Raw genomic sequence first — 15,428 nt, 5'->3', positions numbered from 1 at the left:
ATTTTTGGCTGCAACCACGCTTTCCAGTGGGTTAAGTTTGGGACTAAACAACTAAACTAATCAACTTACTAAGCTAAATGGATCAACTAACCTATACAAACTCAAAACTAAGGAACATGCTGGATTGATCAACTAAACTAAGAATGGAAGGGTGTTTCTATAAAAGTAACTCGGGACCACTGACACAAATGCACACACTACAAGAAGATATAAACAACGAAAAAGTGACAAGAACTGCTGCTCTAACAAACTGTGACCTTCTTCTTCGCTAAGCAACTAAATAAAAACACCTACAACAGATCTAAACAGAGCAACTAACATAAAAACGAGAATCAAACAAATTAAAACACAAATCTATGTAAATCAGATGGAAGGAAAGCAAATCTATAATATCTATTCTAATCTCATGCAAGTTGATGAACTAAATCCAAACCAACATGCATTGCAAACTCCATCTAGACTCAGATCTAAACTTAAACAAATAAATTATGCATATCTAACTTCGAATCATAATAGAACTAAAACTAAACGAAAACAATTAAATCAGAGAACATCATATCCAAAACAATTTTCATTAAAAACTTCATTTCTTAAACAATCTTCAATAACAATTCCCAACTCAAAATTAAAGATCGATCAACAAGCGGAAAGTAACTAGAGTAGCAACTAAAAGAAAAACATTAAAAAACAACTAATTTTCGGAAAAGATGAACTAAAAACAGAGTAACAATTGTTTTGACCCCTCGGGGTTTAAGAAAAACATAGACGGTGAAGACTTCTTGCAGATCTAGGTCCCTCCTTCCTTGATGAGGAAGAAGAGAGGAAAGTAGAGGTAGAACGACGACTCCGGCGGCTGCTAACTTCCTTGCTCCATGCTACGAATAAAAGTGTGAAGTGTGGAATGTGAGGTGACTGAAGATGATGATGCCGAACTCATTTATGTTTGCACTCTCTTTACTATTTGTAGGATGGCAATAGGCCCAAATCCCTAGGGTAAGATCATCATGTCTTGGCATTAATGCCCTTGAGATGACATCTTCTTTTCTCTCTCCTATGACTCATCATCTCATGTGGTGAATTCCACTTGATCAACTTGCTGGCTATGCAGGCTCCATTGCTTGTCCTCAACTAATCAACTTGTCTTTGGTTCTGCCATTTTTCGCTTCTTTTCCGAGTTGATCAAGTTGTTCCTGTGCTCTGCCGCTTGACGCTTTTTAGCTCCTGCACACTCAAATTCACCACTTTTTCGCACATTATCAACCATGTTAGTGTAATAAACCCCTATAAAACCATGCTTATAACAAGCCCTATCAACAATCAATATTATTGTACTATAGTGGAGGGGAATAATACACTATTTGGCCTAGATTAAATTGGGGTTCAATCTAACTATTTAAAGTCAAATAGGTGTGGCCCAAATTCAAACCCGCATCGATCTCTGACTGCCCCAATACATAACTCTATAAATAGGAGAATAGATGAGAGACCGAGTAATGACTCAACCTCAAAATTTTCATCTGCCACACCTTATGGAATTGTGTCTTCTCTATCCAAGTTATATATATATATATATATTTTTTGATAAGCATAGTCCACTCTAAGATCGAGATATAAGTTTGGGATACAGTTAGAAGATTTGTTGTATAGTAATGAAGATCTTCACGTGCAGAAGGAGCAAGTCATCTTCAATTTATTGGAGAATCGTTAAGGTATACAATTCTCTCCATAGTATGCATGCTTAGGGTTTCAATAATTTGGTCTTCAATTCATTGCGCGAAAAGATTTGACCTAAATAATTTGCTAAATAGATTTAAACGTTAATTTATTTGGTTTTCTGTTGGAAACTCCAATAATAAGTCTAGGCTTGCACGTTGTGGGAGGTATAAGAGCATCCGCAATGGTCGGCTAGCGGACGTGGGCTCAGATACCACGGGTGGCGGCAGCGGCGGCGGCGACGGCCACGAGGAGGGCGACGGCGACGGCGATGAGGAGTAGAGAGTGGCGGGGCTCGGGTGTTGAAGCCCTTTTTTTTTAAAAAAAAAATCATGTACTTTTTTTTTTAAATCTTTGTACTTTTTTTTAATGGAATGGATTATTTTTCCCGTATATGTGTCGTAAATTTAATTCCGTATATCGCAATTTTAATTCCGTAAATGTAGTATATTTTGAATTGTTTTTATTGCGGCTGGCCTATGGCTGGCCTAAATCTGACGTGGCAGAGGAGAGAATGGCTGGCCTATGGCTGGCCTATTAACCATTGCGGATGCTCTAATGATTCTCATCGTCACTCTCTGCTTTGATATGAAATTTATGGATTTAAACATATATAGTGGATGACTTCTCTTTTCTCCAAGGAATTAAGAAAACAACTTTTCGTCAAGAAATTATTCAATCCGTTCGCGATTTAAAGTTCCATTTTGCTATTGTAGGATGTTCGTGATTTAAAGTCCCATTTGCATTTTACCATTTTTGGTAGGTTGACCCATTATTTAACTAACTCATTACACTCCTATTCTATTACCACGTAAAGTCCTATTTACTCCTTTTATTGACATTTTTACTAAAGTATCTTGGTATGATTATAATTTAATCTTAAATACAAATGAATATATCAAACATAGAGTTTAAATATATTTGTTTTATTTGTATGATGTACCAAATACTCATTCATATTTGTTTATTCACACAAAACTAAATAACTTATCTTATTTATTAACTATTCCCTATGTTCACCAATAGTTACCTCATTAAAACTGGACACGTGTTTTAAGAAATTTATAATAGAAAAATTAGCAAGAGATTGGTCCTACTTTTGAGTGAGATAAAGTTAGTAGAATGTGAGCTCATTATATTACCAAAAACAGTATTCCCTCCAAGTTGCTTTAATCATTTTTTTTTCGCACTCGTTTTGAGAGTAATAAATAGTTAAAATGGGAAGAGAGTAAAAGTAAGAGAGTGTAATGTAGAAAAGAGTCTTCTCATTCGTATTCTATCTCTTACTTTACTCTCTCTTCAGTTTAACTATTTATTACACCCCCGTCCCTTAAAAATAGTCACATTTTACATTTTGAGATGTCCTTTAAAAATAGACCAATTCTATTTAAGAAAACTTTTTTCTCTCTAATAAGGTGAGTTTCATTCTCCACTAATAATATTCTAGTCACTTTTTCTTTTCATCTTCTCTATTTTTAGAGACGGAGGGAGTATTTTTTTTTCAAAACTGAGATAGAAAAGAAGTGACTCAAATAATGTGGAACAGAGGAAGGAGTAAAAATGTAAATGAGGCGTTAATCGATGAACGGAAAAAAATGACATAACAGAATAATTATTGATAGACAGAAGGAGTTTATCGATAAACAGACAAAAATAATAAAATGGAATAATTATTGATGGATAGAAGCAGTAACATGTTAAAATCCTAACTCAACTCTCAAACGGTGTCTAAGAACTTAAAATGGCAGATAAAACTATCAATCTCTTCTCTTCAAGCATTCTCATATCAATTTAAAAAATGAAAGACATACTTTGACTGCATAAATTTCCAAAATGTGGTCCCTTGGATGTAGGGTGCTTAGTTGGTGGAATCATGACTTTGTAATTAAAATAACATAAGGTACGAACACATTAATAAAACCTACATAGTGGAGTATAATTTTTGTTTGTGTTCATTATGCAAACTCTTCATGTCGTATATTTTACACAATCATAATTTATCGTAGTGCTAAGAATATTAAAATCCCCACCTTAATCTCAAACTCTATTTAACCACAAACTTAGCTAATCAAATAACACACATTACTACCCCACTCCAAAATGAACACCTTCTCAATTCTCCTTGCTCTCTCCATCACCATCCTCCTACATTTAGCGCAATGTCACATCATTGATGAGCGCACCGACATCGATCTGGTCGAGCTCGGGCTCGACCAGACTGCTCAGAAGCAGAAGCTAAGTCGCTTCCGCGTCTATTGGCATGACATCCCAACCAGTAACCCCCCTTCATCGATACCCATCGTGAAGCCCGTTACTAAAACGGGGTTCGGGCAAATCAACATGATCGACAACCCGCTAACCCTAGGGCCCGAACTGAGCTCGAAGGCAGTGGGAAAAGCCCAAGGGTTCTACGGGATGGCTTCACAAGAGGAGGTCGGGCTTTTGATGGCTATGAACTTCTTCTTCACAACCGGGAAGTATAATGGAAGTTCAATAACTATTTTGGGAAGGAATGTTGTGTTTGATCGCGTGAGAGAAATGCCTGTCAGTGGCGGCTCCGGGCTTTTTCGTTGGGCCCGTGGCTATGTGCAGGCCCGAACCCATGTTTTTGACCTCAAGAGTGGGGCTGCCACGGTTGAGTACACTATTTATGTGATGCATTATTGATTAATGTAGTTTAAGTAAATTTATTTTACGTAGTAGGGTGGGTGGTGTGTTATGATTAAATTATGTGGAATTTGAAATGTTTAGTATCTTGAGAATTTGTTTGTTTATTGTTGTTAGGTGTTATATATATGGCTGTTGGGTAAATGCATAATGGGATATTTTGGCCCGTTTTGCTCTAAATGGGAGTTTATTGGAATTTTCTCATTTCTAAGTGCTATAACAATTTTAGTTGATTGATCCTTTTCTACAATAAATTTTCTCAGCATCAATAGAAAATTATTTGTGATTTACTTTTACTATCCCTAACTATTTAATTTAAAATATAAAATTGAAGATAAGGGAAAATAAGGAATTTAGTAATATTTTCATTATGGAATCTTTAAATAAGACAGTACACCCTCAGTCCCAAGGAAGATAACCCCGTTCTTGGGTGGCACAAGATTTTACATAGTTTTATTTTGTGTGTTAAGTGAAGGAATAAAGTAGAGATAATGTGTTTCGAATTTTAGTAATGGATTATCTTAGTTGGGTCAAACAAAAAAGAAAAATGAGTCATCTTCAATGAAATAGAGAGAGTGCAATCTATTTGTGGATAAAACTCGTTTTGTATATTTCAAGCATATTTGAGTGCTTGTATATTAAAAACTCTTTGTCTATTTTTCAATAAAATAGAACGGAATATTTTGCACAATGCGTCCGGTTTGCACATTTATAATACGTTTTGCAACATTTGAATGAGCAAGAAACAAACAAGTCGGTGTCTTTTGCTTATGTAGACTATTTGTGATTGTCGTTCACAGTAAGGTAACACAATCAGTTCTTTGCAAAAGAGAAATAGAATTTCACAATCCATATAGGCATGGATTACATAATTTATGAAAAGTTGCAATGTCAGTCTGCATATTTCCTTGCCTTAAAAAAATAAATGGCACTGTTGTGGTATAACATTGAACGGATCTAACAATGAGACAAGTTTTTATTGTTATTTAATGAAAAACTAGGTCTTGATGATTATTAGTTTATTTCTTAATCAATATATTTAACTTTGAACATAAGATATTGATTATGCACTACATTGATTTGTTAAAATGTGTGAATTTTTTTAATCCAATAATCATGATATCTTGGTAGTGGTGATCAGTGTCTAATGGTGCTAGGATAGTTATTATATTTAATCGCACCATAGGCGAGTCTGGCTTGGTAATATCCTCATGATGTCTTTGGAATTAAATTTTATTATTCAGAAAATGAACAATTTTAATTTATTTCATGAATAATAAATGAAATTTGAACTAGACCACTTTTGGAAATAGATGTTAATTAATCAAGTAACTAGCAAACTTAATTTAACTAATGGACATTTATAGTTAAGCGTGGAAAATAATCGAATTAAATATGAAGCTCAGAATACTCATAATATCAGATTTGGATGGACAATCAATACTAATATTATTTTGTTGTAGTGCCATGATAATGATATTAAGGTTGGCTTGAATAAAATTGGGGCACAATTTAATTATTAAAAGCTAAATAGGTGTGGTCAGGATACAAACATTCACAGATCTGACCCAATATAACTTTCTTTATAAATAGATGAGTAGATGAGAGACGGAAACATAAGTCTACTTCACACCAAATTTTTTCCCCCCTTCTTCTGGTGTGGATTAAGAATTTCACTCCTATTTAAAATAGGAATCTCTAGTTGATTCTGAAGACCATCAGTGTATCGATTTCTCTCCCTAAAATTCGTTTTAATTAGTAAATATTGGATGGGCTAGCCCAATCCAATTCTTCCATGGATCCCTAACCTAGTCCAAAGAATGCTTTATAAATAGTGATGAAAAGACATGCTTCAATTTTGTGCCCTAGCCTCCTCTTTATCTCTTGAAATCGGCGCTCGGCGTCCCCTAAGTGTAAAAGGAAGAATTTTTTCTAGCTCTACTGTTACAGATCTAGATCTAATTGTTCATGTTCTTCATGACACAATTATTTAGGCTCCTTGTCTTCATACCTTCTTCTAGATCTATCAAGGTTATCTAAGATTCGCTCACGCGAACGGATAATCACGAGTAGGGATGTGGGCCAACCCGTTCGGTTTGTCGGGCCATTCGGGTTATAATTTTTCCTGGTTATAAAAGTTTAACCCTAACCCTTTGGGTTTCGGCTTACCCATTGGGTTATTCGTGTCAATGCGTATTTTTAATTTTTTATTTAATATTTTTTGAAAAAATAACGTATTTTTAATTTTCTTTAATTATATACATATTTTTAATTAGTAATGCAGCAATGAAATGCTCCCTCCGTCCCAAGATATTAGACTCACTTCTTTTGGGTACAGGAATTTAGGAGGTGTTATTTAGTGATGTAAGTGGAGTTGGTAGTAAAGTAAATTTTTACCATAAATAGAAATGGGACAAATATGTTGGGACACCCAAAGTGGTATACGAGTCTAATATCTTAGAACGAAGGGAGTACATATTTTTAATTTTCTTTAATATTTTTGAAAAAAGATTAAGTTTTTCAAATTAAAATTACTTATTCATTACATATATACGTAATTATTATAAAATATCTATCAATAGTATGTTTATCTTTATGTGTTTAAAACATAAATCAACACTTTTGTTTCAAAATTCAAACATAAATTAATTCTTAGAAAACTGAATAAAATTTTCATGAGAGGTGGAGCGTAGATGTAACAAAAATATTGACTTGATGAAGAGTGAATTATCAAGATGCTAGCTAATTGGAGTAACTCTAAAGTTTTCTTGAATTATGATTGGTTAAATTTAATCTATTCCAGCTATAAATAAGTCAAATACTAATTTATCTTTGATTTAAGAATCATCAAAGTACGCATAATTCAATGACGAAGCGGTGCCATAACACTTTGTACTATTATATTGGAAATATACTAAAAAAAGGTTTTATATACAAGTATTTATGAATCCATGAACCACATAATGATTTTTTTTGTGATCTTATATAGTCGGTTGATGTATTTAGATTTTGCATAGTATTAGAGAGTTGTCTTGGATGATTTTGATTATATTTCTACATTTTGGTACGTTTACATGTTTTTTGAAAATTGATAGAAAATGGATTAGAAAAATGCCCACAAAATATGTGGATCTGCAGCAGCCTTGTTCGAGTCAATGTTTCTCGCGATTCTGATGTTCAATAAGCCCCTAATGCATATCATTCTCTTCATTTTCAAAAGAGCTTCGCATGAGTATCTTGCATGCCTCAATCCGAGCTTTGTAGAGAAAGTTATGCCCGTTACAAAGACTGCGCGCTGTCCAGAAGCCTTCAACCCGACGGGCTAACCCGTAACCCGACCGAGTCAGCCCGCCTAACCCGACAACCCGAACGGGTCAGCCCGAATGGCCCGATTTTAAGTTTGGGTTGCGAAATTGCAACCATAACCCTGTATTTTTATCAGGTTATTCGGGTCGGCCCGCGGGTTCCGGGTTACATTGACATCCCTAATGACGAGCATGGGTAGGTTAGAAGATTTGTGGTCGAGACAAGATCCTCTACGTGGAGAAGGTGTTAGCCACGTCGATCCTTTGAAGGATCAAAAGGTAACAATCAAATCTACATCAAATGAGCATGTTTTATGTGTTTTTTATGTGTTTAACATAGATCTATGTTTATTGCAAATTGAATTTAATCACATAATCACCTAAATAGATTTGTAAGGGTCCATTTGTTTCCGCGCTTTTTCGCTGCGCTAGCCCCAACATGGATCATCTGATAAGTCTGAGATGAAATGAATGACACTACAAACGATTGTGAAAATTCGTTTGAAAAGGTAGAAGTCTCAATGAATTGAAAATTCAAGTGATATAAAACTCGTTATGATATTAATCTTCAGAAATATATTTTTGTAGTCCAACAATGAGGCATTTATATAGAAGAAAAAAACCCTAAACATACGAAAACACAAAACTTAAACGAAATAGTAAACTAGCTAGAAAAGACACAAACTAAAATGAAACTCTAATTGATAATTAAAAGGAAAGAATATCAAAGACAATTAATATTAGTCAATAGCTTTTCATCTAATTAACCAGAAAAACAAACACATACTAAAATAATTTAAGAACTTTTAAAAAATCTAATTTTATTAAATAAAAAAAGTCAAAATTAATTATTTTCAACCATGTATTTATCACAAACCCGGCCCTTACAAGCAACAACAGATGTAATACAGTACAGAATAAATAAATAAATAATTGAAAATGAATACTATTTGAATTTTGATAGTGCCATAATGGGTTGCTTGTGAAACATTTTTAGTGTGGAGCCTTTTCAGTCTAATATGATGCATGCCATACATATGACGACTCATTTCGAATGAATCAACTAAAAGAACCAATGATAAGAAAATTAGTAAACACAAATGATATTTTACGCATGGGGACAAAAGATCTATATGTACTCCTTACAAAATATTTTTCATTCAGTGTGTAGATGAAGATTGCTCTTACTTTTCGGGAATATTATTTCTCATTATGTTTTTATACTTTATCATTTATGGTCATATTTTTGCTAGAGAAATACTCCCTTCGGCTCTGCTCCATATTAATAAAAGCATTAAATTTTTAGCACTTGTTTTAAAAAAATAATATTCTCCATGTTCATAAAAATATATGCAATTTTTATGATCTGTCTCATAAAAATATGGGATGTTCTATATATAAATAGTTGTCTCAGCTCATTACCAATATACATCAATTTATTTACCACTTATACTAATATAACCTACCATTACACCTCATTAAACACCAACAATAATATAGGTCTCATTATCCACTAAATTATTTTAATTACTCTTCTCATCATCTCTTTTACTTTACTAATTGCTCATTAATTCTCGTGTCATTTGAATTGCCTACATTTTTATAGGACGGAGAGAGTAATAAATAATTAAACTGGAGAAAAAAATAAATTAAGAGAGAATAATGTACAGAAGTAACTTCTCTGTATTATTTTTATTCTTACTTTACTCTTTCTCCATTTTAACTATATATATATATTTTTTTAAAATAAGTGCACTAAAATGAAACGCGTATCTTAAGAGACTATAATAACTTTGAAATTATTTTATAAAAATGTACTACACCATAACATTTTTTGTTGTATAGTATACATATTATTCACATAAGAATTAGCTTTAAAGAAAAGATAAGTCTAGGCTTAGCACGTTGTGGGAGGTGGTAGTAGATTTCTCATGATGTAATCATCACTCTCTGTTTTGAATTTTAATATAGAACTTAAGAATTTGAACATGTTTAGTGGGTTACTCCAAATTTGCCAAAAAAAAAAAATGACGGTGCCTTCCATTTCTCCAAGAAATTAAGAAAAAACAACCATGACAATTGACAAAGTGAATTCCCATTTTCTCTATGAAATTAAAACAAAACTTGACAAGAATTTTGATTTGATATACTCCATATAGTATTAGGGTGGTGGACTGGTGGTAGTATATAGTGGTCCACCTAAGAATAACACATCACCTTCCTCAACTTAATTTTTATTGTTTTTGCAAATTAATTATTTTAGCAACATTCTATGAAACGAGATCTAAAATATTAATTATAAATACTCCCAGTATATAAAATATTCATATTTTTATATTATGGTTTGTCTACAAAAATTAATCACTATCTCCTTTTGTAAGTTCTTTTAATAAGGTGAGTTTCATTTTTCACCTTTCGCGGTCGCTCTCATTGAATCAATCTGAATATGAACTACGATTCAGATCAAGTCTAACCGATATTGGATTTCCTTTTTGTGCCATACGTAGTTAGACTTTCCTTTTTCCCCTTTTTTTCTTTTTGGTCCAATATTTGTGCTCGAAGTTCTTCATTTCTGTGTATCTAATCTCCTCTGCGCTTATAATTGAACCTACCCACAAAATAAAAAAGCAAAAAGAAAGAAGAGAAATTTTGCCATGTTTCCCAAGAGAGGCCGCGCGCCTTGTCTCAAGCCGGCAGTCTTCGACATCGAATCTACTGTTTTATAACGGGCTTCCTTGTTTCTTGGGCTATGCTCATTTCGTCTACACTCCGACCTTGAAAAACTAAAAAATGAAATAATAATATTTCAACTATTTTTTTTTCTATCTCTCTCTTACTTTATTAATTTGCATTAAAACTCACATCGTTCACCATTAAAACTATTTTTGGCGAACGAAATGCAGTACTAAAAATTTTGCAAGGCAAATAAGAGTATCAATCTATTTTTTCTAGCATTCCCATATCAACTTCATAAATCAAAGACAGAGAAAGAGAGAGAAAGAGAAAGACTTTGAATACATAAATTTCCAAAATGTGGTCCCTTCGGTGTAGGGTGATTAGTGGGTGGAATCATGACTCTCTAATTAAATTATCATTAGTACGAATACATTAATAAAAAGTTACATAAATTTTCTTTTTGCGTTGATTATGCAAACTCTTCATTTCGTATAATTTACACAAGCAAAATTTATCAAAACACAACAAAATACATACTCCCTCCATTCTTTCGTAAATCATTTTTCTATTTCGAGAAGTTTCCTCGTAGTTGAGTCATTTCTGTATATAATAATTTTTTCTCTTTCTTACTTTATTATCTCTACTTTATTCACTTTTTACTTTATTCTCTCTACCTTTTTTCTCGTTCTTACTTTTTTATTTATTTATCTAACACACTCAACATTCATTTCTTAAATTCCGTGCCGAAAAGTTCCGCCTCAACTATGAGGGAACGGAGGGAGTATTATACCCACTACAAATATCTCTTCCAAAAAGAGCAAAATTTCAAAACCCCACCTTACTCTCAAACTCTATTTAACCACAAACCTAACTCCCATAATTTCATCAAAATTACACAAACTCCAAAATGAACACATTCTCAATTCTCCTAGCTCTCTCCATCACCATCCTCCTACACTTGGCGCAATGTCACATCATTGATGAGCACACCGACCTCGATCTGGTCGAGCTCGAGCTCGACCAGAAAGCTCTGAAGCTGAAGCAAAGCCGCTTCCGCGTCTATTGGCACGACATCCAAAGCGGGAACCACCCTTCATCGATGCCTATCGTGAAGCCCGTTACTAAAATGGGCTTCGGGCAAGTCAACATGATGGACAACCCGCTAACCCTTGGGCCCGAACTGAGCTCAAAGGCCGTGGGAAAAGCCCAAGGGTTCTACGGGATGGCTTCGCAAGAGGAGCTCGGGCTATTGATGGCTATGAACTTCTTCTTCACAACCGGGAAATATAATGGAAGCTCAATTACTATTTTGGGAAGGAATGCTGTGTTTGATCACGTGAGAGAAATGCCCGTTATTGGCGGTTCCGGGCTTTTTCGGTGGGCCCGTGGCTATGTGCAGGCCCGAACCCATGATCTTGTTCTTAAGAGTGGGGATGCCACGGTTGAGTACACTATTTATGTGATGCATTATTGACTAATTTAAATAACATCTTTTTTTTAGCAAATTTATTTTACGTTGTAGGGTGTGTGTTATGATTAAATTATGCGGATTTTCAAATGTTTAGTATCTTGAGAATTTGATTTTTATTGTTAAGTGTGATATGGTTGGTGGGTAAATGCATAATGGGATTTTGTGGCCCGTTTTGCTTAATGGAGTTTCTTGGAATTTTCTCCTTTCTAGTATGCAATTATTATATACGTTGTTTTTTAGTTATTTGATCTTTTTTTTAAATAGGTAAATTTTATCAATACATATAAAAAATAGGAAAATAAAGAACTTATATTGAAGGCAAGGGTACAATAAGGAATATAATGGAATTTTGAAATAAGATACTATTTGAGGATAAAATTAATCTTCGATTAACAAAAAATATATCATCATAAAGCGTCTGGGTAAAGATTTAAGAATCCAATGTACCACAATTAATATACAAAGGTTGAATAGGAGAAAGACTTAATTATTCATCATAGCGTAACAATTAGTTTTTCGTTAATATTGACGTTTGTCGGCCTAAATACTGGTAATAAACTCCAAAATAGCGATTCAATTCACATTCTGTCCATTAAATTAATTTTACAAAAACAAATGATAAAGTTAAATTTTGTGAAAAAACTCTCGAGCTACCATTTGCGTTATAATATTGGATTCCCGCTAATGTTGATTATCAATCTGATTATTAGAACTATTGTTTGCAAATTGCAATTAATAATATCAATGGTAGGACCTGGTTAATTGTAATTATTGAATATTCTCTTTGTAAAGATTAAAGAACAAAGGAATTGATAGTATGAGACGGAATACATTTTCATTTCTCTAATAAGTGGATCATAGAGTTACTCTCAATCTAGTTAAAAAAATGAAACATTTTTCTTTTTGGATTGTCCCATTAAAAGGAGAAACATTTTTATTTTTGGATTGTCCCATTAAAAAGGGAACGTATTCTAAAGTAGAAGCAAAATCATCTCTACTTTTTCTCCTCTTTTACTTTATTCTATTTTCATTAATCCACAAAACAACTCTACATAAAACCTTGTGTCGAAAATCAAATGTTTCATATTTAATTGGGCGAAGAGAGTATATACCACCACTAGTTGTTTTAAAAGAGAAAAAAATATACTTCCTCTGTTCCACTGTAGTAGAAACGTTTCGATTTGAGCACTCATTATTATCATTTTTAAAAAATAAATGCTTAAAACGAAATGCTTTTACCACATTCCGTTAGTCTTTGTAAAATGTATACATAAGAGCATCCACAATGGATGTCCCATCTCACGCCCGATCGGTCGAGATCGGGCTCGGGCATGATCGGGCATCCATTGTAGAGGTCGGGCGTGCCCGAGGACGACCGAGAGTTCGGTCGCGCCCCATCCATCGGGAGTGAGATCGGGCGCCCATTGCAGGGTCGCACCCGATCACGCGTTGGCCCGATCAACGCGTTTTTGATTTTTTTTTTCTTTTTCAATTATTTAAATATACCTTAATTTCACTCATTTTTCACACATCTCTCTCAACTCTCTCTCCATTGCAATATCTCTTTCACTCACTTTTCCAAAATGTTTCCTAGGAAAGATATTGGTCGGTTTATGGAACGCGCAATATTTGCTTTCGGGAACCAGATTCTCGCCGGGATTCGTGCAATACAAGAGCAAGAGCAAGCCGAACAGCAGGCCCAAGAGCAGGTCCCGAGGCCCATCCGCCGACGGACATACGTCCGTCGAGAGCATATCCTAGCTCATCAACGTCTGTTCAAGGACTACTTCGCCGAACATCCCCGGTGGGGCGCGCCGGTTTTTCGCCGACGGTTTAGGATGCGGTGAGAGCTGTTTCTCCAGATTGTTCACGCGTTGGAGGCGCGCGACGAGTACTTCTAGCAGCGGGAAGATGCGGCCCACAGAAAGGGTCCATCCCCACTGACGAAGTGCACGGTTGCGCTTCGTCAATTGGCATACGGCACTACGGCGGACATATTCGACGAGTATCTTCACGTCGGGGATTTTTGTGCGGGCGTTATTGACGCCTTCGGCGCCACATATTTGCGCAAGCCGAATGCCCAAGACTGCCAGGACCTGCTGCGGATGCATGATACGGTGCACGACTTTCCTGGAATGTTAGGGAGTATTGATTGTATGCACAGGGAGTAGAAGAATTGTCCTTCAGCGTGGAGAGGCCAATTCACCAGTGGGTATAAGGGTACCCACCCGGCGATGATCCTTGAAGCAATCGTTGACCACAGTCTTTGGATTAGGCATGCTCACTTTGGCGTGGCGGGGTCCAACAACGACATCAATGTGCTGAACTCGTCCAGTCTCTTCACCGAGCAATGCAATGGCAACGGTCCGGTTATCAGCTTCACTGCCAACGGACGAAAGCATCATATGGGGTACTACTTAGCCGACGGCATTTACCCGAGATGGCCAGTTTTCTTGAAGATGATCTCCTGCCCAACGGGTGCGAGGAGAGAGTTTTTTGCGGCAAAGCAGGAGGCTGCACGGAAGGACATGCTGCGAGGATTCGGTGTGCTTCAAGCGCGTTGGGGAATAGTGAAAGGCCCGGCTCGTTCCTGGTACAGGCATCATATCGCCAATGTCATGTACGCGTGCATCATCTTGCACAACATGATTATTCACGATGAAGGTCGTGCAGCTAGCCAGTGGTCCGACGATGAAGCCGCTCCGAGCGCAGGTCATGCAGCCCCGCCTGTCGTTCAGCGAGAGATTACAAGCTCAGGAGAGCATGCGCAACCAACAAGCTCATCTTGATCTCATGAACGATATGATTGAAGAAGTTTGGACACGTAGTGGTCGTTGAAATTGTACCTCTTTATTGTAACTTTTTTTTAAAAAAAATTAAGTAATGTATGTTTTTTGCTAGTTCTTTAATTTAGAAGTCTAATTTTACTATTTATAATTGGTAAACATAAAAAAAAAACTAAAATTAAAATTGAAATGAGAAATGGATAATAGATAGGGCATGCGCTCCACCATTGCAGAAAGATAGAGCATGCTGACGTGGCAACCACTAGGGCTCTCAGTAGGGCATGCACTAGGGCATCCATTGTGGATGCTCTAAAGAGGAATTTCGAGAGGTCCAGTTCAAGAAAATTCATGAGTTCCTTTTTAAAATGTTGTATTGTTTTGTTTTGTATTGTATTGGATTTACACATGGCTTGGCATGTAAACATGAGCCAAGCCTAATAAACAGATAAACAGACACAACCATGAGCACTAACTTTGTGCCACAAATGCTGTTAACACTGCTCACATATTCTCCCTAATGAACTGGAGTCCCTCTCTGGCTACCAGGGATGATAATCGGAGATGAGAACCTCACCTTCTTGTGGAGCTTCCTCTTCCCACTCCCTCCCTTTCTCAGGCAAGGCAACGCTCTCTGCGCCACCACCACCTCCTCGTTTGTTGGCCTCTCACTCTCCAAAGGAGAATCCTCTTTCTCTTGCTGCAGTTGCCTCCTCATCTCTTCCCACGTCTCGTAGAACATCTCCTTGTACAACCCTCCTTGCTCAGAATCTTGATCAGAAGTAATACTGTTGTTATGTTTTTGATCATCAG

The 15,428-nt window shown here is 35.7% G+C and overlaps 3 protein-coding genes across 3 annotated transcripts; all 3 read left to right on the top strand.

Moving 5' to 3' along the window:
- Positions 1 to 3,795: 3,795 nt before the first annotated feature.
- On the top strand, positions 3,796 to 4,591 carry LOC125201941 (dirigent protein 22-like). Its single transcript, XM_048100240.1, has one exon. It carries the CDS (start codon positions 3,814 to 3,816, stop codon positions 4,378 to 4,380), a length of 567 nt encoding a protein of 188 aa, XP_047956197.1. The 5' UTR covers positions 3,796 to 3,813; the 3' UTR covers positions 4,381 to 4,591.
- A 6,640-nt stretch (positions 4,592 to 11,231) lies between these two features.
- Positions 11,232 to 12,035, top strand: LOC125201837 (dirigent protein 22-like). The gene has a single exon (XM_048100101.1). The coding sequence runs from the start codon at positions 11,269 to 11,271 to the stop codon at positions 11,833 to 11,835; it is 567 nt and encodes a 188-aa protein (XP_047956058.1). The 5' UTR covers positions 11,232 to 11,268; the 3' UTR covers positions 11,836 to 12,035.
- Positions 12,036 to 14,066: 2,031 nt separating this feature from the next.
- Positions 14,067 to 14,621, top strand: LOC125195311 (protein ALP1-like). The gene has a single exon (XM_048093480.1). It carries the CDS (start codon positions 14,067 to 14,069, stop codon positions 14,619 to 14,621), a length of 555 nt encoding a protein of 184 aa, XP_047949437.1.
- Positions 14,622 to 15,428: the final 807 nt, after the last annotated feature.

This window comes from Salvia hispanica, chromosome 1, assembly GCF_023119035.1.
Source record: "Salvia hispanica cultivar TCC Black 2014 chromosome 1, UniMelb_Shisp_WGS_1.0, whole genome shotgun sequence".
Taxonomy (NCBI): Eukaryota; Viridiplantae; Streptophyta; class Magnoliopsida; order Lamiales; family Lamiaceae; genus Salvia; species Salvia hispanica.
The sequence above is the reverse complement of the archived record's forward strand: the minus strand, read 5'-3'. Positions and strand labels throughout refer to the sequence as shown.

Excerpts from the sequence above, each read along its gene's own strand:
- LOC125201941 (XM_048100240.1), top strand. The coding sequence starts at position 3,814 with ATGAACACCTTCTCAATTCTCCTTGCTCTCTCCATCACCATCCTCCTA.
- LOC125201837 (XM_048100101.1), top strand. The coding sequence starts at position 11,269 with ATGAACACATTCTCAATTCTCCTAGCTCTCTCCATCACCATCCTCCTA.
- LOC125195311 (XM_048093480.1), top strand. The coding sequence starts at position 14,067 with ATGATCCTTGAAGCAATCGTTGACCACAGTCTTTGGATTAGGCATGCT.